The sequence below is a fragment of the Carettochelys insculpta genome, chromosome 2, assembly GCF_033958435.1.
Source record: "Carettochelys insculpta isolate YL-2023 chromosome 2, ASM3395843v1, whole genome shotgun sequence".
Lineage (NCBI taxonomy): Eukaryota > Metazoa > Chordata > Testudines > Carettochelyidae > Carettochelys > Carettochelys insculpta.
In genome coordinates this window covers 97,256,197-97,279,775 of record NC_134138.1, presented here as the reverse complement: position 1 = coordinate 97,279,775, position 23,579 = coordinate 97,256,197, and the positions used below count along the sequence as shown (strand labels likewise).

The 23,579-nt window shown below is 44.9% G+C and overlaps 1 protein-coding gene across 1 annotated transcript in view; it reads right to left on the bottom strand.

Annotated features, from left to right (window-relative positions):
• The window catches only part of VAPA (VAMP associated protein A), a 58,257-nt gene that overhangs the window by 6,728 nt on the left and 27,950 nt on the right, over window positions 1-23,579 (bottom strand). The window contains exons 2-4 of the mRNA XM_074987453.1: window positions 11,840-11,992; window positions 9,892-9,995; window positions 3,058-3,138 (exon numbers count right to left, since the gene is read on the bottom strand). Coding sequence (XP_074843554.1) covers window positions 3,058-3,138; window positions 9,892-9,995; window positions 11,840-11,992 — 338 coding nt within the window. The remainder of the gene's footprint in view (window positions 1-3,057; window positions 3,139-9,891; window positions 9,996-11,839; window positions 11,993-23,579) is intronic.

Sequence of the window (23,579 nt, the reverse complement as noted above, 5' to 3'; positions counted from 1 at the left end):
AAATGATGTTAACACTACTGTATTTTTTCTGATTACCTATGCAATTACTTTTACTAAGGTTACCACTCTTTTGCAGTTCTTCAAATAGCAAGTAAGCAGTCTGAAAGCTACATACCAAACCAAAGATTATATAACTATTTAAACTTAATGTGGCAAATATGTAAAAACAGAAGTATCTCGATTTCAGTATGCAGAAAAAACAAAGTTCTTTATAATTATCTGAATTTCATGGGTAACAATCGAGCTGCTAGTGGTTATCTGCTTATAACCACTTACGTTTTACGACACATTCTACTGTATGATCATAAAGAGCCTAAGGGCCAAATCATGCTCTCTTATATAGATAGTATCCCTTGAAGTCAACAAAATTACTTGTGTGAGGACAGCATGATATGGCACTTAGTTTATTGCGGGTTTGCTAGCTAACTTTGAAAAGCACTGAAACGCCACTAGATCCCTATAGCTTTTAGCTCCCTAGAACAAACCTGCTTCTTCTGCTGTTTGACCTCACTGACTGGTTCCTTCATGTCAGTCTTCTGGCTACAACTGAGAGGTGTCTGAAGAAGGCTGCTGCTCACTGGAGTGAAATACTTGTATCCTGGTGTTGGTATATCCTGAGGCGGCAGGTGAGCCATACCCTCAGTACTCGGCAGATTTCTCAGTGCAAGATTTAAGGGAGTGACTAAACCAGTGGCTAGAGAATTAGGTTCTGCAACCCCACGCTGCTACTCAGAAAAACAAACATTAGGTAGAGGCAGCAATATAGAAGTACCACGTTACAGAAAGTACAAAAAGTTTGTTTGTTAGTGATGTACAATTAATTGCTCTAGTTAGTCCAAGGTTTAGAGTAAAATTAGCTGCTTAATACTTTTTGTGTAAATATGCTAGCATTAAATTTCATAACTTTTACTAAGGAATGAAAAAAGTGTGACAACTCTAAGACTATTTATTGGTATTATGCTTAGCCTTTATACTTAAAGAATTACATGCCATACAAAGGCACCTCAAGCTTGGTTAAGAAATGAATGCCTTACGAAAAACCTACATTTAAAATCACCATCATAAAAAAATCTTATGCCCAAAATATTTTTGTATTGCAACCAAAGAACAATGTTAAAAGAACATTAAGGCCTCAAAGTCAAGAACTCAGAAGTTGGAAGCGCCAGAATTAAGAGTGCCTTTGGAACCTTGATTTGACCACTTTGTGTGTATCCATTATAATACAGGCTTTAATTATATAACCACATAGTACTTTTTCCAATTAACTTTGGTCTCATTCAGTGTACAAGATGGATGGTGTTTAAGGCTATGAAGTGACTGGGGCTATTGTCTGCAAGATCCCTGCCTAGGCTCATGAATGACATAAGTGCAGAGATATTCTCGTAAAATCAGATTTGACAATACTGATGTAACATACTTAAAATACACAGGCCTGGGAGTTCTACACTTCAAACTTCTGCTCCTTTGTATATTTCTGAGTAACTGACAGCAAATTAATGTTGCTTTAAATGTCAGACAGTGCAGACAGGATAGAGTCCCTTCAATTTATACAGTTTGAATTACCATCTACCTCACAGTTTGAGTAGATTTTGGTGAAGACAAGTAAAAAATTGCTGCTTTCTGATTCATATTTCCCTTCCTTACCACTAATCTGAAAGGTGGACACAGGACCAGAATAGCTGTATTAAGTTCAAGTGCAGTATCTCTTGTTGAAGAGAACTGAATTCAAAATCACAGGTTTGAAATGACTGATTAAAGTTATAGTTTAGAAAAACATTTCATTAACATTAAAATTCAGTTTTATTGTATGTAAAAAAGTCTTGCAAATAATACTGAACGGTCTCATTTGTTTTACCAAGCTGTTGAAAAAGCTAAGAGTATTACAGCATGAGAATCAGGGCTCAAAATTAATGCGATACCTACAGTTTGTGCAGTACTGTATTAGCTGCACCCACAGGCTGGGTATACACAGCACAGCTTTCCCGGAAGATCCATGCTAATGAGCAGCCTTGAAATTGCAAATGTATGCTCACTAGCATGGTCACGCGATAGCTCGGTCTCGGCAGAGGAGGGTGCCAGCAGTAATGAGGCCATGTGGGCATGTCCGTGCCACCAAAAAGTCCCTCTGTCGCCAGACCCTTCTGTCTGAAAAAATTCAAGCAGAAGGGTCTGGCGACAGAGGGACTTTTTGCCAGCACGGGCACGTCCAGATGGCCTCTTTACTGCCGGCACCCTCCTCTGCGGAGACCAAGCTCTCACACAGCTATGCTAACGAGCACCCATTTGCAATTTCGAGGCTGCTCATTAGCATAGATCTGCTGGGAAAGCCGCACCATGTAGACCCAGCCACAGAGTTTTATTCTCTGAGACAAAGAGGGACAATTTCCATTCATGTTTGCAAGTCTTGCTATAGCTGTGTCAGTCCCAGAAATATTAGAGACAGAAGGTGGGCGTTCTTTGTCCTTTTATTGGAGCAGCTTCTCTGGGTGAAGGACTAGCTTTGGAGCTCCAATTAACTCATCTTCAAGTCAAATTCAGTTGGTCCAACAGAAGAGGTTACTCGCCTGCCTTGTCTCTCTATATGTATATTAAATAATTCAGACAAAAGGACACGTCAAATAAATGTTAAATTTGCCCTCCTTCCCCATTTCCAGGTATATTTAAGTAAGATGACAAGTACATTCACAAATCAGACAACTAGCCTTCATTATACAAAGATGTAACAATAAGAGAAATCCCAATGGAGCATATTACAGGAGAAAATTTAACTTTTTAAAATATACCTTCAACATAACGTTCATCTTGAGTGTGTTCAGATTTAATAAAACCATATCAAATATTGAAAGACTGCAAAGGCCAACTAGCAATGTGTTTAGGAGTTTGTTTTTTTTTAAATTACATGTTTGATAGTTTTATTACTTTTGGTATCTAGGACATTCAGCACAAGGTTTATTTACACAGCATTTTGAAAAACACTCAGACCCAAGATAAACTGAAACTGCTGCAACATCTTAAAAGGCTAACATGACATCACTTTCTTACTTTGTTCTTACTTACCAATTTATCATTTTCATTGGGCATTTCAAACACACATCTCAATTTAGAGTCCATTAGTTCATCTGGTTTTGCCTCCTTCCACTAAAATGACAATTTTTATGGTTAGCACACAAAGTTCATAAAAACCAAATGCTTCTTAAATTATTTGCTTCTGCACATTCTCAATATCCAAGTTTGAATATTATCTTTATTTCAGCTACAATTTTCTGACTCTAGCTTTTAAACAATTCTCTCGTTTCCATTACTCTACAAATTATAGTGAAGCTATAAATGTATAAAAACTGAAGTCTGGAAATAAAGATGAAAAACAGAATGCAACATTATGAAATACCTTCTGTTTTTAAAAGCAAAGAACTAAAAGATGTTTTGCTAAAATATAAAAAATCTGTACTGTTTTTTAGAATTGGCAATATCATCACCTCATTAATATGATCCTATATTTTCAAAAACACCTATTAGAGTAATCAGCATCAGAGAGGTAGCCGTATTAGTTTGTAGCTTCAAGAACAACAAGAAGTCTTGTGGCACCTTATAGACTAACAGATATTTTGGAGCATAAGCTTTCGTGGGCAAAGACCCGCTTCATCAGATGCATGAGCGGGAGATCTATTAGAGTAATGTTATTATTACAGGAGATCAGACTAGATGGTCATATTGATCCCTTCTGGCCCTGGAATCTATGAATAAATTAGTTATTCTTACCCTAGATTTTGGGACTAATTTCCACTTTGCAGCTTTTAATACATTTCTCTCAGCCCAACAGAAACATTTCACAACAGCTAATAATTTTTTAAATTATAGAACACTGTTTAATATACTCAATTGTAATAAAGGCTAGAATATCCCCTCTTTCCAGATAAACGACATTTAAAATACTGCCACCTAAAATGTGCCTTAGACTTAACTGCAATTCCTGAAAGGATTTACAACTGTTCCCATTCTCCTGCTGCCACACACACTTTTTATGCTTAAGTAAGCATTTAAAGTTGAAAAAAGTCACAAGACTTCCTCCTAAGACCTGTAAACAAAGATGGGCCCTGTAAGTTTTAAAATACAAAACAGCTGGAAAAATGTATTTATCCACTAGGGGGCATGGCTAAGTCAAATCACTCCAAGACAGAATAGTAACAGAGACAGCCCTGTTAGTCTGTATTCTAACAAAAAAAAAAAAAAAAAAAAAAACAGCAGTCCTGTAGCCCTTTAAAATACTAACAAAATAATTTATTAGATGATGAGCTTTCGTGGGACAGATCCACTTCTTCAGATCTATAGTATTTCCAGTCCAGACTGACAGTCCTATAGAACAGAGGACCTCTGTGCTATACAACTGTCAGTCTTGACTGGAAATGCTATCGATCTGAGGAAGTGGGTCTGTCCCATGAAAGCTCATCATCTCATAAATTACTCTGATAGCCTTTAAAGTGTTAATATGACATATTAAACAAAAAATGCACTACATACTGATTTATCCGTCAAACCGGATATAAAGAATGCTTATAAAGACATCTCAGGATTCTAATAACTCTAAGAACCATTCAGCACTGGTCTGATAACTGAAACCCTGAGATACATCAATGTCAGCTAGGAGCAGAGCCTCATGAATAAAAAGCTGAAAAAAATTATAGTAGATAAGATATAATTTTGGGGATATCCATTTTAAATACAGTGTCTTTCTCAGAACCATCTTTTTCCAAAACCGATGTATTATTTCAAACTTAGTTCACACCAACCAAATTGTAATCCTAGCCAGACTGAAAACTGTGCAAGATTACATACAGATTACAGCCATCTGTCAACAGAAGTTTTTGTCTGAAGATATCTTCTAACAAAACTTCTGTTGATAGATCGCGACCAAACTGCCAAGTGAATTGCAAGACTGCCCAAACACACTCTTGACAAAACGGCCCACTAGAAACATAACAGACAGGGCTGCACAGTGTCTGTCGATAGAGGGCTCCCTGGAATGTCCAGATTGGCTTTCTGTTGACAGATCTCTGCTGACAGAGGAGTTATGCCTCATAGGGAGCAGGAAAAGACTGTCAATAAAAGTGCTGCGTTCTGTCCATGTACTGTTGACAGAACACCTTCTGAATCTGAAGGTTCCCCAGGTTTTGTCAACAAAACCCTCTACTGTAGACAAAACCAAAAGTGAAGCTTTCTGGTGGCTACTCCATGTTCCTTTACCTTGAAACATATTCTTTTTTCTAAAGTTACTTATCTCCAACTGTTCTATAAAGACATGCACCTCAACAAATGATTGCCCTTGAGTCGCCTGCTACGGTGTATGGACATACAGAAATTTCCTATGCTCAATTTTTGAGTTGTTGTTTCCAGCATGAGCATATCTTGAGCCACCTTGCTGCAGAATAAAGGATCTCAATACTCAAAATATCAATACCCTCTGAATTAGAAATCAAAATATTCCCAAGGGAAAGAAACTTAAAACAGTAAAATATTACCCTATTACAGATAACTCAACTCTACTGGAATGAAACTGGTTGAAGAATCTGCTGAAGAGCTCATCTTCTCCCCTTCCCACAAAAATAGTACTACAGATATAACTATGCTCAAAGAATTCCTAAATAAAAAACAGTTATTTTGAAATATATAGTCTGTACGGAGTGCTCATTTCGAAATAAGCACTATCCCATGTCCTAATAGTTATTTTGAAATAGGTTCTATTCCTCCTGCAGTGAGGTTTACTGATTTCAAAATAACGCACCCACTATTTCAAATTTACTTCAAAATAGCACATGCATAGTGTAGACGATAGCAAAGTTATTGCAAAATAACTTATCTCAAAATAACTTGGCTGTGTGGCGGCAGACTCAGGGCTTGTCTTCACTGCCACCTGCCTCCGAAGGAAGGATGGTAATTAGGGTGTTGGGAGTTTACTAATGAAGTGTTGCGGTGCATACGCAGCACTTAATTAAGCAAATTGCCCCCCCGCAGCAACTTCAACGTTTTGAACTGCGAAGTACCAGCAGGTGTCTAGCCATAGCGCAACCACCGGTACTTTGAAGTGCCAGGGCAACTTCGAAGTCCCCTTACTCCTCGAAATTTTGAAAACTTCGATGTTGCCGTGGAAGTGGGGGGGGGGGGGTGGAATTTGCTCAATGAAGTGCTGCCTGTGCAGCGCAGCACTTCATTAGTAAACTCCCAACACCCTAATTACCATCCTTCCTTTGAAGGAAGGTGGTAGTTTAGACAAGCCCTCTGTCTACGGCCACACAGACAAGTTATTTTGAGATAAGTTATTTTGCAATAACTTTGCTGTCATCTACACTATGCATGCACTATTTTGAAGTAAATTTGAAATAGCAGGTGCATTATTTCAAAATTTTGAAGAGTAAAAGGGGTCTTCGAAGTTGCCCTGGCACTTCGAAGTACCAGAGGGTGAGCCGCGGCTAGATGACTGCCAGTATTTCAAAGTTGCCGTAGGGGGGAGTTTGCTTAATTAATTGCTGCCTATGCACAGCAGCACTTCATTAGTAAACTCCCAACATCCTAATTACAATCCTTCCTTCGAAGGAAGGTGGTAGTGTAGACAAGCCCTCAGAGTCCAAACAGAAATAGTACTTGGAATGTGCATGTGAGGTAGAAAAGGATCTGAGGTTTGCTGCAGTAGATGATCTGCCTTATACTAAGAGGGTTCCTGAAATTACTCTGAAGAGATGAAAGCATTATATATAAACAGAATCCAAGTCTGAATAAGCCTTATTCCATAAAAATTCATTCCCCTTATTTTTTCCAGAGGCATTTATATATGGGTGTACACTATTTTACAACCCAAGTGATTAATTTTCTGCAGCTTTAACTTTCAATACCTCTCTGCTTTAGTGTATTTTTAATGGTGGTAACTTAAAATAATATTTTTGAAGTGGAATTTTATATCTTCTCTGGACAATGCCAACAATCCATGCAACCAAGATCGAGCAAAGCATGAGTCGGGACAAAACAGACAGGAAGCTCTCCACAGAGTCTAGACAAAATCTGCCTCAAACAAAATCTGAAGATTATTACCTCTTCTGATGAGAAGAGGCAATAGCAAACCTTTCCACCTCTTATCAAAAAGAGATACAGCATAAGTTTGCTAAGCAATAGTATATTTAGTGATTTGTAAAATTTGTGTTCTGGCCTTTGTCCTCTACTGAGTTATCGGGCGGGAGGATGCGAGTGGACACACAACAGCACACCTGTTGTAGTGCACCATGGCTGACCAAGAAAGCTCTTGGAACAAGCATCAGAGGCAGAAGCCTCAGACTCATTCTCTGAAGGTACATGGTACCAGATCTCACCTAGAATATGGGCAATACTGGCGCCACAGGACTCTGTCTCCTGAACAGTCCATTAAGGGTTGAGGTCAGAGAAGCCTTCAGAACTAACCAACCATCCACCACTTCCTGGATCTCTGAGGGTGGCATTTCTTCTTGGAAGGCAGTGCCCCAGGACACAAGACCCCTCAGTGCAGTTGTTCTTATCTTTCTTCTCAAAGAAACCAGAGAGCAAGAAGAACACCTCTATAAGAAATGAGCCTTAGCGGAGGACTCAGGATGCAGTAGGGTCTTGGAACTGAGTCTCACCTTCAAGGTTCCTCAGCACTGAAGGAACACCTGATACTTAGGGATCCAGTCACTGTAGAGAATCCATGTTTGGAAAAAGGCACCTACTGTGCTGATGAACATTCTGGTACTTACTGGATCTTAGAATCACCCAACTCAGATCAGTTATGTCTCTAGAACCAGTTATATTCTGCTTTATTAGGTAATTTGTTGTTAGTGGCAGCTTTCAAAACTTAGACATCTGTGATGAAAATATGACAACCAACTGTTGATCTGAAGATAGGTGTGGGTCCTTGATCCTAATTTCTGACTCATGAGAAAAGCCTGGATTATGAGTCTATATATCCAGGTAGACCCCAAGTATACAAGTTCAGTACATGAAACAACTAACTAGAAAGTGGGCCTCAAACACTTAGGCCATGGCTATACTAGCACCCCTCCTTTCCAAAGGGGAACACTAATGAACCACTTTGGCAGAAGATAATGAGGCACTGCCATGCATATGCAGCACCTCATTAGCATAATGGTGGCAACGTGCGTTTTGGAAGTGCCACTGTAGAAATGCAGCCACCAGCATAGAGGGAGGCCTTTCGAAAGAACCCCCAGACTTGGAAAGCTCCTTCTTCCCATTTGGTATTGGGAAGAAGGGGCTTTCGAAATCCAAAGGGGGGGGTGGGGAGGTCCTTTTGAAAGGCCCCCTATCTACACCAGCAGTGTGCATTTCAAAAGCAGCACTTTCGAAACACATCCAGCCGTCATTATGCTAATGAGGTGCTGCATATGCGTGGCAGTGCCTCATTAGCATCTGCCAAAGTGGCTCATTAGCATCCCCCTTTCGAAAGGGGGGGGCGCTAGTGTACCCATGGCCTTAGGGTGTAAATCAAACACATAGGGTGTGTCTACACTAGGAACTAACTTCGAAGTTGTCTTCAAAGTTAGTCACTACTTCGAATTAGCCTGCAGAGAGTCTACACACGTTTTCCTTTACTTCAAAGTTAGTATCAGGTGTTCCTTCAGTGCTAAGGAACCCTGAAAGGTGAGGGTCAGTGCCAGGACCCTACTGGATCATGAGTCTTCCACTAAGTTAACTTCAAAGTAAGGGACCCCAACTTCAAAGTCCTTACTCCAGTCCTGGGAATGAAGTAGTTCCCTGCTTTGAAGTTTAACTTCGAAGTAGGGTGTGTGTAGACGCTCAACTTTGAAATCTGTTATATTTAAGTTGTGCTTCAAAGTTATTTTTGTAGTGTAGACAAGGCCATAGTGTTAATCAGCCTGCACTAGGGGTACAGGAGTGGTATGAAATACACCAGTTAAATGTGATCTTCTCTGGATCTTTGAAAACTGACTGAGGTAAAAGACTCCTGATACTAAGAACGGGATGGAAACCTGCCTAGCTGTACGATAGTTCAAAATATAAAATTTGGATTGGAAATGTAAAGCCTAAAGCTCCTTATACTACTACAACAATAACTAAACTGAACTGAATGGATACACAGGAAATATACAAGAGAAAACCCTAGGAAAATCCAAGCTGAGATCCCTAGGCATGAGGCAAAATCATGTGCACAAGCCGCTAAACTAAAATAACTAAGGTATTGGGAAGATACAGCACTTATATACGCTGTGCTCTGAATGCCTGGAGTCACGTAAAGGCACTGCTTTCCAGAAAATACCTTTACTTCAGACTCCAGAGTACATATTGCCTAAATCACACCTGTCAGCTCAACCTCAACCATTCTACAAGAATGGAAAGTGAATTTGTATTTGTTCATATTTTTCCTTTCTTAATCTTCCTGAGAAGAATGCTTATCTTCTCCACTAGCAACCAGTTTGTTTCTTATTAGACACTGTCCCAGCTGAACGTCTAAGCAGGAGAATGTACTGGATGTAAAAACGTGCCACTTCCAACTTTCTCTGAATTTGTTCACATTAACATTGTTTACTGATTATAAGGATCAGTAGGCCCATGCTGTAACACCCATTACTAATTCATCCTTATGTCATTCACACTTGATTTCTCTGCTCTTTACCAAGCCCCCTTAAATAACTTTTAAACAACGCTCATTAAGCATGTCACGAACGCTAATGATGTGTTTATGCATATGGGATTCAAAACCTAGGATCACCTAGTAGTCAAAGAGTTCTTCAGAAAATATACAAAAGTTTTGTTCTGGTGTAACAATTATTTAAGTTTGAACACAGCATGTTTACCTGTTACAGCAGAAACTGAATTTTAAGCAGGCAACATATTCATGTTTATATGTTTACTTACCACTGCCTCCATATCCGATGTATTTGGAGGTGCAAAGATTGTCTGTACCATGAACTTGTGTTTGCTCTTCTCATTTGGGTCATAGTCAAACGGCTGTAGCATTACTGTACGAAAAGATATTATTGATGGTTCTTCAACTGATCATTCCACACAAGCATATCAATCATTCTAGCTTCAGTTCTCACGGGACTGACCATTCCAAAGCCTCAATATCAATGACATGTTGGAAATGGACTGGAAATTAATACACTGTAGCAATAGCTGTTACCTGGAAACAAGTCTTATGACTGGATAGAGCCTACAGTTTGCAAGACTTAAAGAGCATTCTTTTAATAACCTGCTTTGGTCCAACACTACAAACAGAATTTTGTTTAATTTCTACCAGTACCAGAAAATATTTAAGATGTTTTAAGAAGTTAAGTTTAGTTTCCCATAATCCATTTGAAATTTCTCTACAGTACAAACTGAACTATCTCTGGGAGTAATCAGAAAAACCTTGTCATTTAAGTGAATGTAAACACAGCAGCAGCACAAATGTTCATGGACCACAAAGCCCCAGGCTGTTAGGACTGAAGCCTGCCCAGGATTCTTTACTGGGTCCAGGGCCACAGCTGGAGCTGATGCCCCCAGGTCTGGGGCCATGTGGGCAGCCCAGCCATGGCTGGGGCTGGTGCCCCTGAGGCCAGGGTCACTGACAGCCTCTGCACTGCCAGCAGCCCAGCTGCAGCTGGGATCAGGGGTAGTGCAGGAGACAAGGGGGCCACAAGGGCTCAAGGTGTGGGGAGAATGGAGCCAGCAGCAGGGAGGGGCAGCAGGCTGGTAGTCAGGAAGACCTCCTTTCATCCCTCGTTCAGGACCAGTCAGGTCCTGAGGGTGCTGGATGAGGGAGGTATAACCTGTAGTTATAATCAGGATCTACTCTAAGGAGTTTTTTGAAGACAGGTGTTAGCCGGGCCAGCTTCCATCTTCCTCTCTGAAGAGCATGGCAGAAAAGGCAGCATGGGTCCATTCTCCTGTGTTGCTGGTTATCTATAAGTTTGAATTTTTTCACAACTAAGATCATAATGCTATTTTTTTTAAAAAAAAGCATGTAAAAATGGATCTACCATATTAAAACACTATGTCACCAATGTCTTGTACCGTAGGGAGTGGGGAGATAAAGGACATGCTTGCATTCCTTTTTAAAGAAGAAATTTTTTTTCCACAGAAGTCTGAATGATTGTTTCCCACCTTCTCATCACCCTTGTTCCTACATTTAAAATAAATGAATAAAAAAAAAAAAAAATCAAATTTTCACTAACTTGTTTTCCCCATGGATGACTAGAAACTAAGAGGATTAGAACAATAAGCAATGAACTATGGCAACTAGAAAGAAAGACTTTTCCAGCCTTTTTTTTTTTTTTTTTTTTACAAAACAAATATTTTAATCTTATTTAAATCATAATTTCTGACAGAGGTGAATACAAGGCTCTCTTTCAAGCTTTAATAGATGACTTGCCCATTCAACTGAGGCCTGGTATTACCAGGGTAGATAATATCTACTCCTCTGAGAACTCAACTATCCTACCCTTCTCAATTGCTTTCTTGCTGTATAATCTTAACCTGACCCATAGTGTTCAGAAATCACACCTGTCTACAAAGAAAGTGTCATTTGAATGCGTTAACTTGCCCAAAGTTGAGTCAGAAACATAGAAACAGAAAGCTAAATATTTCTGTAACCAGGATCTTCATTTTCATATATTAATTTTGGTACACAAGCTACTATGAAGGCCTACTAGCTAATTATTCTAAAGAAACTATACTAACAATTTAAATATTAACCCTTAAAAATCACAGTTAATGTTGCTGTGCAATAGTTTCTGTAAGGGACAGCTAGCAAAGTGTTCCATATAACATCTTGGAACAAGAGTATCAGACCTATAAAGCTGAACCACCATCATATTTTTACCTGAAACAGTTACAGAAGATCCTGGATCAATAATTCCACTGTTTGGCCGCACACAGTAACGACGAGGGGCTGTGGTCTTCACTTTGAAACATACTTTTCTATCTGATGGGTTTCGTAGCTTAAGATTTGTAGTGACTACATCTGTGAAGGGACCTGTGTTTAAAAAATATAAAAAGAAAAAAAGAAAAAAGGAATGTTTCTAGAGAAAATCCTTACTTATGCAGTCCTAAATACTATTAGATACAATTTATGATAAAATCTATTTCGTGAAAACCTTAACAATCACAAAGTACACAGCAAAGAACACGTTCTTTTTTATTAAATGTCCAGACAACACATACTTTGTTACAGAAGGAACACAACCAAGATCTATTAATTTGTTTTTGTACATATACACAACACACTCCACTGGACCTCTCTGAATTACAAACTAGTCTGGAATTACAAACTGGTTTGACAGCTAAGATTCAAATTATTTAAGAATAGTACAGCTATTATAGATAAGAAAACATTTTCAAAGTGACTATGTTTATGTATCAACAACTTTCTTGAAATGCCCTCCATCTAACACTTCAAGTGCTAAAGTAACGAGGGCAGTATTTGTCTTAGAAACAGAACCAATGTACATTTCTATTTAAGAAACTTCTCTATAGCTTTGTTATACTTGAGCAGTCAGCTGTTTTAAGTCATAAAAAACAAAATTCTGTGATACTGAGATACTTTAATTGCTCGCTGGCTGACAGTCAATGGCGTCTCTAATCCTTTAGCTAGAAGGGGGTCTTCCCACTTGTAGGCAGGAAAAAAAAACTGGCAAAAAGTTAGACATTTTTACATTGTAGTTACCCACATTGTGCCTACCCTGTGAACAAGAGAATTCAGTTCCCATGGTTATCCACACAGGTCTATAAATGAATAAAGAAAGGTTACTCACCGTAGTAACGGTGGTTCTTCGAGATGTGTCCCCATGGGTGCTCCACATTAGGTGTCACATTAGGTGTCGGGCTCGCCCGGCGCCGCAGATAGGATCTTCCAAGCAGTTTCTGCCGGACCGCGCATGCGCCGGTGCGCGCCGCTCCCCCGCGTGCTCCCGGCCATGTGCGCGATCCGGTCCCCGCCAGTTCCTGACCAACCGCCTCGGATGCTCCTGCAAAACACTAAACAGAGATCCAGAGCGGGGAGGATGGGCGGGTAGTGGAGCACCCACGGGGACACATCTCGAAGAACCACCGTTACTACGGTGAGTAACCTTTCTTTCTTCTTCGAGTGTCCCCGTGGGTGCTCCACATTAGGTGACTACCCAACAGTAACCCAAGATAGGAGGTGGGTAATCGGATTATGTGCAGCTTGTCCCCGAGAGGACCGCTGCCGAGACACGGGTATCCTCTTGGAATACCCTGTGAAGGGCGTAATGTTTGGCGAAGGTGTCACAGGATGACCAGGTCGCCACTCTGCAAATGTCTTTTAGCGCAACGCCCTTGAAAAAAAGGCTATTGATGCTGCCACCGCCCTAGTGGAATGAGCCCTGGGCGTGGCCAGTAAAGGAGTCTTTTTGAGTTTGTAGCACATTTTTATGCAAGATACGATGTGCTTAGAGATTCTCTGCGAAGAGAGACATTCTCTTTTTGATTTGGGAGCGAAAGAGACTAGGAGCCTATCCGTTCTCCGGAAGGACTTGGTCCTGTCCATATAGAAAGCTAGCGCCTGCTCACGTCCAGGAGGTGTAGGCGCGCCTCTTTGTTAGAGTTATGAGGCTTTGGATAAACAAGGGTAAACAATAGGTTCGTTAGTATGAAACTCAGAAAGAAACTTTAGGAACAAAGGCTGGATGCAGCCGTATGGTTACCGCCTCCTTGGAAAAACAGTGCAGGGCGGCGTTCCCATAACTGCCTCAAGCTCGCTCACCCTGCGAGCTGACGTGATTGTGAGAAGAAAGGTCGTCTTCATCATAAGGAGGCGGAGGGAAACCGTGGCCAAAGGCTCAAACGGTGGTCCCCTTTCGCATTAAGCACCAGGTCCGAGTTCCACAGAGGTGGAAGCGGTTTCTGAGGGGGGTATAGGCTTACCAGCCCTTTGAAGAACCTGGTAACCATGGGATGGGCGAACACCGTGTGCCCTTCCTCTTCGTGTCTGAACACCAAAATGGCGGCCAGGTGGACCTGAAACGAGGATAGCGAGAGTCCTCCTCTCTTGAGGTCCAGTAAATACTCTAATATCACAGCCATAGGCACCGAAAGGGGGCTAGCTGTTTGGTAGAACACCATGCCGTAAAGCGAGTCCATTTCTGCTTGAAGGTCTTCCTGGTGGAAGTCCTCCTGCTACTTTCTAGGACTTGCTGCACTTCCTCCGTACATGTGCTCTCTAGGGAGCGGAGCCATGGATTAACCACGTTTGTAGTCGCAGGCTTTGGGGGTGCGGATGCACTATGGACCCCTGGGCTTGCGTGAGCAGATCCCGCGCCACCGGAGGGGACATCGGTGGCCGGTCCGACATGCGCAGGAATAGGGGGAACCATTGCTGTCGATCCCACGTTGGGGCTATCGGGATCATTCAGGTTCCTTCCCTCCTGGCTTTCTGCAACACTTTGTGGATGAGCACTGTGGGAGGGAAAGCGTAAAGCAGGGGGCCCCTCCATGAGATCGCGAAGGCGTCCCTCAGGGACCCCCGTCCCAGTCCTGCCCTGGAGCAGAATCGTGGGCACTTCTTGTTGTGCTGAGTAGCAAACAGGGTCTATCTGGGGAAAACCCCATGCGTGGAAAAATCGGTTGCAGCAGATCGGGACGGATCTGCCACTCGTGCGTGAGTGCGAAACGCCTGCTCAGCTGGTCTGCCTTCACATTGTGAGCACCTGGTAAGTACGAGGCTTTCAAGGTTACATTGTTGGCGATGCAGCAGTTCCACAACCGGACTGCTTCTACACATAAGGCACGGGACCGAGCTCCTCCTTGCCGATTTATATAAAACATGGTGGAGGTATCGTCTGTACTGATCCCGACTACCTTGCCTTTCAGTTGGTCTCGAAAGTGTCTGCAGGCGTTGAACACTGCTTTGAGCTCCAGTATATTTGTGTGCAGTGACTGCTCCATAGAGGACCACAGCCCTTGCGTCACCTCTTCGCCCATGTGTGCTCCCCACCCTATGAGGGGGGCATCTGTAGTAAGAAAAACCAATACGTGTGGTTGGTGGAAGGGTACCCTTGTTAGCAGGTTCTCGGGGTTTACCCACCATTGCAGGGATTTGCGCACCTCTGTTGTGGGCGACGCCATCCTGTGAACAGTGTGTGCTGCCGGTTTGTATACGCTCGCCAGCCAATGCTGCATGCTGCGCATGTGTAACCTGGCGTTCTGTTCTACGAAACGTCGCTGCTGCCATGTGGCCCAGCGGCTGTAAGCACGTCAGAACCGGCACCATAGGGCTGAAGGTGAAGCCTTGCACGAGGGAGCCGATGGCCCGGAAGCGAGTCTCTGGTAGATACGCCCTCGCTGTAATAGAATTTATGCGTGCCCCTACGAACTCTATGTCCTGTGTGGGGTCTGTCTTTGATTTTGTCAGATTGATAAGCAGGCCGAGCGAAGAGAACGTGCCTGCTGTGACACATATTATGCGTAGTACCTCCTCCTTCGAGGCCCCTTTGAGTAGGCAGTCATTCAGATACTGGAATATAAATACCCCCTGTCTGTGCAGGTAGGCTGACACCACTGCCAAGGTCTTGGTGAAGACTCTGGGGGCTGAGGAGAGCCCAAACGGTAGGACCTTGTAAGTCGAGGGCTGCGAACCAATCTCCATCGTCTAGTGCCGTAAGGATGGAGGCGTTTGTGATCATCCGAAAACGTTGCTTGCGCAGGTACCGGTGAGGCCTCGAAAATCTAAGATGGGCCTCCCCGTGAGGAAGTACCTGGAGTAGAACCCTCTCCCTTGCAGTTGCTCCGGCACTCTTTCCACTGCCCCTACGAGCATGAGATGGTCTACCTCCTGCTTGAGCCTCGCTACATGGGAGGTCTCCTGGAGGTGGGGCCCCGGGTGGAGGTCATGGCGGTGGGAGCAACTGGGAGGGGATGGCGTACCCCGTGGCTATGATCTCCAGCACCCATTTGTCTGTGGTGATCCTTTGCCACTGGTTATAAAATGGTCGGATGATGGCCTTGAGCACTGGTTTCGTGCCCTCTGGAAGCGAGTCCATGAGGGAGGTCAACCTAATGTGGTTGTCGAAATTATGGTTCGCTAGATGCGCTGCGTAATTTGCCATTGGCAACAGTAGCATGGAGGAGGAGTAGACCTTTCTGCCCAACAGCTCTAGCTTTTTGGCATGTTTGTCTATTCCCCCACGTTGCGACGACTCCACCACCAAAGAATTTGGTTGTGGGTGGCTGAACAGTAACTCCATGCCCTTCGTGGGCACGAAGTTTTTTGTTTTTTTTTGTTTTTTTTTTCCGCTCTTTTGTGGACAGGCGGAATAGTCGCAGGAGTCTGCCATATCATAATGGCAGACTCCAAGATTGCGTCATCAGCGGTATTGCTATTTTGGAGGAGGCCGGAGGTCTCAGATTTTTGAGGAGCTTATGGTGTTGCTCTTGCACCTTTGCTGTCTGGAAGCCTTGCGTGAAGGCCACCCTCGTAAAACAGCTCTTGGAACTGTTTGAGATCGTCCGGAGGATGGACGCCCCCTGGGGCCGTAGCCTCATCCGGGGAGGAAAGCGAGGAACCGCTGGGGTACGTCTCTCTGGACCCTTCCGGTTCCTGCTGATGATGGTACACCCTCTCACTAGAGGTGTGCGAGGAAAATCTCGGGGTTCCATAACCAGTCCCCCCTGAGATGCTTAAGTCTCTGTCCCCGGTCGCAATTGCCCTCGGGGGTACAAGATCGTTCGTAGGGATCTTTCCCTAGTAGATTGCCGATGGTGTCTATGCCCTGCGTGGTAGGGGCAACCATGGCAGTATAAGCACTGGTCTTGGGAAGGTGACCTAGACCACTCCCTTGGTGCATACCCTGTGCGTCTGGGGGAGGGAGACCGTCGAGACCCCGGAGAGAGCGACTTTGCCTAATAGTCCAGCGGTTCAAATCCCAGGAAGGGTGGAGGTGGTCCCAGCCAGGGTGAGGCTGGTTGCAGAAATGGAGAAGGGGGCTCCGGGTAGGCCAAGGGTGGGGGGGGACCCCTGCCTTCTAGTTGGAGTCTGCAACATAGCGGAGGACTGTGAGAAAGCAACTCCACAGCCCTGTGCGGAGAGGGGCTGCAATGCCTCCTCTTGTGTGCAGTCTTCCCCCTCCCTTGAGGAGGTAACTCCGCCCCTGACATACAGGGGATCCCGGCCCCGTCCGCACCAAGCTCGGCACACTCGAAGTCGGTGCCGCACGTGCGGTGTCCTTCGGTGCCGGCAGGTTGCGTGCCTGCGCGCTCTGCACCGCCGGTTTTCCGGGGGTCGGTGGTACCGGTGCTTGTTTAGCCGCCGCCCTGCCTGCGGTGCAGGGCGGCTGGCTGATTATCGAAGGGTGAGCCGCTTGCACGTGGCTCTCCGTGCCGCCGCCGATCAGCTGTTGCTGCGGCTGGGGGCTGCTCGCTCCTCCTGTCCCGCTCGCTGTTGCTGCCGGCAGGGATCGGGCTGGGGAGCATACAGGGCATTCCGGCGTCCGCACCGAGCTCGGCACGCTCAAGGGCGGTGCCGCATGTGCGGTGTCCTCCAGTGCCAGCAGGCTACGTGCCTGCGCGCTCTGCACCGCCGGTTCCCCGGGGGTCAGTGCCGCTGCCCGCGGTGCCGCCGGTACCGGCGCTTGTTTAGCTGCCTCCCTGCCTGCGGTGCGGGGTGGCTGGCTGATTATCGGAGGCTGAGCCGCTTGCACGTGGCTCTCCGTGCCGCCGCCGATCAGCTGTTGCTGCGGCTGGGGGCTGCTCGCTCCTCCCGTCCCGCTCGCCGTTGCTGCCAGCAGGGATCGGGCTGGGGAGCATACAGGGGATTCCGGCCCCGTCCGCACCGTGCTAGGCACGCTTGAGGGCGATGCCGCATGTGCGGTGTCCTCCGGTGCCGGCAGGCTACGTGCCTGCGCGCTCTGCACCGCCGGTTCCCCGGGGGTCGGTGTCGCTGCCTGCGGTGCCGCCGGTACCGGCGTTTGCTTAGCCGCCGCCCTGCCTGCGGTGCGGGGTGGCTGGCTGAGTATCGGAGGCTGAGCCGCTTCCATGTGGCTCTCCGTGCAGCCGCCGATCAGCTGTTGCTGCGGCTGGGGGCTGCTTGCTCCTCCCGTCCTGCTCACTGTTGCTGCCGGCAGGGATCGGGCTGGAGATACTTTCCTCCATTTCTGCGCTGATGGAGTGAGGGAGGCAGCTTTCCTTTTAAGGGCCCCGGAGGGTCCCTCCTGCTGTGGCCGCTCCGGCGCTTCTGGCTGGAGGGCCTTATCAAGAAGCAGCACTTTTTTTTTTGTTTTTTTTAAAGCCTGAAGAGGACATTGTTGATGAGTCTTTGAGTTTTTAAGTGGGTACTTAGCACCTTCTTTGTGCCGTTTTCCCCTTCCGATGGCCTGCCTTAGCAGGAGGGCTGATAGCCCTAGCTCCTGGCCTCAGGCGCTTGTTACTGAGACTGGCTGAGCTGTCCCTCTCCTAGCTTGTTCGTTGTTGTTTTTTGTTTTTTTTTTTTACAAAATAACAACCGGCTAGCTTATAGTAGCCTAAGTGCCTGAAAAAAACTTTAAGAAAAAACAGATAAAGTCGTTGAATACACTACTTGGCCTTAGCCTAGTTGGATTCCGTCTGCAGCCGACGGCGGTTAAGAGGAACTGGCGGGGACCGGATCGCGCACATGGCCGGGAGCGCGCGGGGGAGCGGCGCGCACCGGCGCATGCGCGGTCCGGCAGAAACTGCTTGGAAGATCCGATCTGCGGCGCCGGGCGAGCCCGACACCTAATGTGACACCTAATGTGGAGCACCCACGGGGACACTCGAAGAAGAAATATGTTGACCACAAATACACCCATACACACAACCCTCCCCCCAAAACCAAAAAACATAACTGTATGACTTTAGGTAAGAGAAGTGACGAGACTAGCTGACCAAGCAAAGAGTGATAATTTCAACATCAGCAATACCTATCTCGTAGAGCAGGAAGGAACCTTGAGAGGTAATTGAGTCCAGTCCCCTGCCCTCACAGCAGGACCTATTACCATCCCTGACAGAATTTTTTTTTTTAAATCTATTTGCCCCAGATCCCTAACGTATTGAACTTACAACCCTGGGTTTAGCAGGCTAATGCTCAAAACACTGACCTATCCCTCTCCCCATAAAAACTCCCCACAATAAAGACTACTTTTTCAGATAGAAGCGATCCTCAGATCGCACCTAGTAGCAATGGCATGAAGAGAGGAGAAAGGAGGAAGCTGTAGTGTTTCAAAACCAAGTGAGGGCAAATGGCCCTATGTCGTGGAAAAAAGTAGCAAATGTTTTCAGTATAGTTTTCATTGAAAAGATTTTACATATATGAAATCTGCTGAACCAAATTTCACATGCAAATTTTTAAATTCCACAACTCCTTTGCAGCTCTTTGATAGTATTTTAAAAATCCTTTATGTGAAAATTTATTGGGAAACATTGTGAAAATGCTGAAATTAAAACAACTTCCCTTTTAGTTTTTGTAACTGATCATGGTTAAAACAATCACACACAAAAAGAACGTTTACATTTCGTAAGATGAAAACTAAAAGGATATTATACCCTGAAATTTGAGGGCTTACAATCCAGTCTTCATATCAGGACAGAAATTTTCCCAATGGGTAGGTTACGCCATATTAGGAATGCCCTGAACCTCCCCATGAAGTAACGCTATTACCCACTATTGGACAGAATACTGGGTTGGATAGCCCAAGGACTGTCAGCATGGCATTTCCTTCATTTCTATCATCCTGTGAACCCTCAGTCTGAATCCTCAGTTCTGAGAGAATCTCAACACCACGCAACAACAGAAAGATTGGAGCTTGCTGAAGGGCTGAAACAGGGAAGAATGGATGGAGGCTTCCCCTTTAACAAGGTCCACATTTCATTTTACTGGCTGCAGAACTTGCCAAGTTAATTTGCAGCTGGCTTAATATTAGGCAAAAAAAAGTCTGCTGCCAAGTTTTAAAGCAAGTGAAGCCACTCAACCGGTGGAAGCTATTTGCTAAAGCACCTATCACCGGAGCCTGCTCAAGTGTAAAACAAGCTTTTGACAGTAGCAGCCTCTTCTGCAGTGTATTTAGTTAGCCTCTTCTTCATTCCAGTTTATTCAACTACTTCAGCTTAATGACTAGCTTATTTGAAGTTAGGAAACAACTGGAGCAGGAAATCAATTTTTTTTCTTTCAATCTGTGAAGAAAAACTTGATGTAAGAACGTAAGATCTTCAAGATCTAAAACCTTGTAACACTCATGACCAGAAATAATCAACTGTGAATTTTAATGGAATTTGAGTTTCCATCCAGAGCTTTGTCATGCTTAGAACATCTCTGTGGACATAATCGCCTCCATGAGTTAGGGACAGCATGCTTTTGGCGGGAAAGACCACTGTGAGGAAAAATCACCTCAGACACACGGAGTTTCAAATTGTCATAGCCTGCCAGCTAGCCGTGTTCCAACGGTCACTTTTTGACTGTTAGCTCCCCCGGCAACTTGAAATTATACATATTCATGAATCATGATTTGCATGAGGTGCCCTGATTGGCTGGCTCTGGAAACTTTCCAGAACCTTCTGCGAAAGTGAGGACCTAACAGAGAACTGTGCCCGCATGCTAATTCCTTCATAAATATTCATAAGGACGCTCTATAAAAGCTGGGCTCGCAGCTCATTCGGCGGCCCTTGACGGGGAGGCATGGCTTCGACGAGTGTCCATCAGTCCCCCAGGCTAGCCTGAAAATGCGAAGAGCGAAGAAAGAGCTGAACGCCTCACAGAAGTGCAAGACTGCCCATCACCTGCGCTCCTGGCAAGCAGCAAGTGGTGTCTCTGAGGGGAAGCTGCTGCCAGCTGTTGAACTGGCCCACACTTGTGCAGGTACTGCGCGGCTGGTACGGTGAAACCCAGGGCCCGCCAACATACATACCAGACCTGACCAGCTTATCGGACTTGACCAATCTACCGGACGCGACGCACCATACAGGACAAGTATCCTCATTGCTAGGCCTGCGCTTTGCGTGGACCCACACCCATACACCACATCTTCATTCCAGCTAGCGGCACCGGGATCCCCAGTGGGGGAGGAAGGTTGATCCCCTTGCTGTGTCCCTGCTCGGCAGGGTAGAGGCAGTGCCCGGAGGCCTGACCCTAGGGCCGGGCCTTTCTGGCCTCAGGCTGGGCTCTAATATTAAAAAGGAACACTTAATAAGCCTATTTACTTTACTATTGTTATTGTTATGGTTTGATAATTACAGGTATATACGTAAATAGGATTTCTTAATGTTATTTAATTAGTTAAGTTTATAGAATTGTTATTATCATTAGAATTTCTTGTTAAATTATTAATATTTATTCATAAAGGAATTAGTGGTCACCTGACAGCCACATACATACACTAAGGTGAAGGCATGACCTCCCTTCTTCCTTGTTTTATTTTCTGGTTCAATAGAGAGGAAAATCCTTCATTGGCCATAATTAATATACGGGTCGGACTAGCAACCCGATCCCGGTAGGGGTGAGAGTGGTAGCGTCCTCCCCCCTCCTTTGGATAAGAAAAGGTACACATATATTTATATATTTAATATTTATCTATTTATTATATTCCTTCAAACTCATATTCCCTTTTGAAACCACGCCAGTTTAGTGTTGCCATGAACACCTGGGCTTTAGTTCAAGTAGTGTCTACTGCTGTTAACATAAGACCGCAGTACTATTTAATTTTCTTCTTAATAAATTAATTGAGCGTGTTTTTGGAAAAATCTGGTTGTCTGTCTTGTCGTTCTTCCTAGCTCCTGCCTGTTCGGGGCGGGGGGGGTGGGGCGGTGGGATCTGGGTGAACCGAGTGCGCACCCCGTCACAAGTCCACGGAGGTGGGTCCTGGGACCCGAAAGGTGGCAAGGGGCTGCTTTGTTGCGTCCTCTTGCCACCCGAGGAAGGCTGTTATTTTGCAGTACTGCTAGAGAGCCTCCCTCCGCAAGCTTGACAAAAAATAAGTAAAAAATTAATCTAATAAATAACATCCACCAATTTTAAACATAACTAAAGAATAAAATTAAGAATCTAAATTATATAACTGATTTCTCCTGGCTACCAAAAAAGACCATCAAATTTAGTGTAAAGGCTATATTCAGTTGCAAATCAATCTATTTTAATGGTTACAAACAAAAGTCAATTTTGTTTAGGATGGGGGAGGGGACTGTGGGCCAGATCCAGGTTGCTGCTTCATTCCATCTAGCGCACAGCAAGTCTCCATGTTACAGGCCAGAAGCCCCAAAACTGCTCCTGGGCGAAGGGGCAAGTAGAGCAGCTCTGTACATGCTTCTCTCAAACCCAGCTCTGGAGCTCCCACTGGTCAGGAACTGCAAACAGTGACAGTTATAGGGCCTGAACCTGCAGGTAAAGAAACCACTCAGAGTTGTCTGCTCCCTCCATCTAGGAGCCAGACATGCCAACAGCTTCCAGAGCTATCGCAGACTCAGGGCAGGCACGGAGCCTGCCTTAGTCCCACCACACTGCTCACTGGAAGCCCCCTGAGGTAAGGAGCATGCTGCCAGAGTCCACTACACCCCGAACTCCTCTCACATATCCCTCTACCCCTGCTCTGAGTGCCATCCCGCACCCAGACTCCCTGCACCCCCAGGGAGTGCATATAGCAGGCACCATAGCTCCCTCCCCCAGCCCTGAACCTGCTCCTGAACTCCAAACCTGTCATTCCCAGCTCTAATACAGAGCCAGCAATCCCAGTAAGAGCCCTCAGCCTCTCCCCACACCCCAACTCCCTGTCCCAGATCAGAGTCCCCTCCCCACACCCTGAACCCCTCATTTCTGGTCCCACTCTGGAGCCCAGGGGAAGGCCTGAGTCTCTGTCCCGCTTCGCACAACAGAGGCTGTGTGTGACCTGCAACTTAATTTTTGTTGTGGGTAAATGACCCTGACAGAAAGGTTCCTCACCCCTGCTTCAGAAAAATCATAAACATTACAACTATAAACACAATTAAAATGGATGATATTAAATCAAGGTTTGTTACTGCTGGTTATAATTAAAACCACTTTAAGACAATCCAAACTACAAACAAAACAAATGTTTGTCTTAATTTGGTGGGCAGAGTAAATTACACAGGAATAAGGTACATTTGCTGGCATAAACTGCAACTACTTTATGGGTTTGCCAGTATTGAAATCTCACCCTTAAAAAAATTCCACCCCTTAGCCACAAAGCTACATCAGCAAAAGTTTGTAGTGCAGACCTGGTTCTAAAAAGAGAAGCAGGACAGGAGGAAAATCCTTTAGCAGTAAAGTCTGAAGAATCATTAAAAATGGTCTCCCTAACGCGGGGGGGGGCAGTAGTTTTTGATGGGGGAACAGTCCAAGATTTGGCAAGTGGTCAAGGGCCACACTTTTCTATGGTGGAGGTGTGTGGTCTGGGTGGGAAGTTGGGTGCAGAAGGGAGCTCAGGGTAGGGGAATGGGTGTGGAGTCTGAGAAGCTATTTGGTTGGAAGAGGAGGTTGTGACCTGGGGTGGGGTATTGCAATGCAGGGAGCAGGGATGGGTGCAGGAGAGGAGTCTATCCTGTGGGAAGAAAGAGTCTGAGAGGGAGTTGTAACCTGGGGCAGGGAG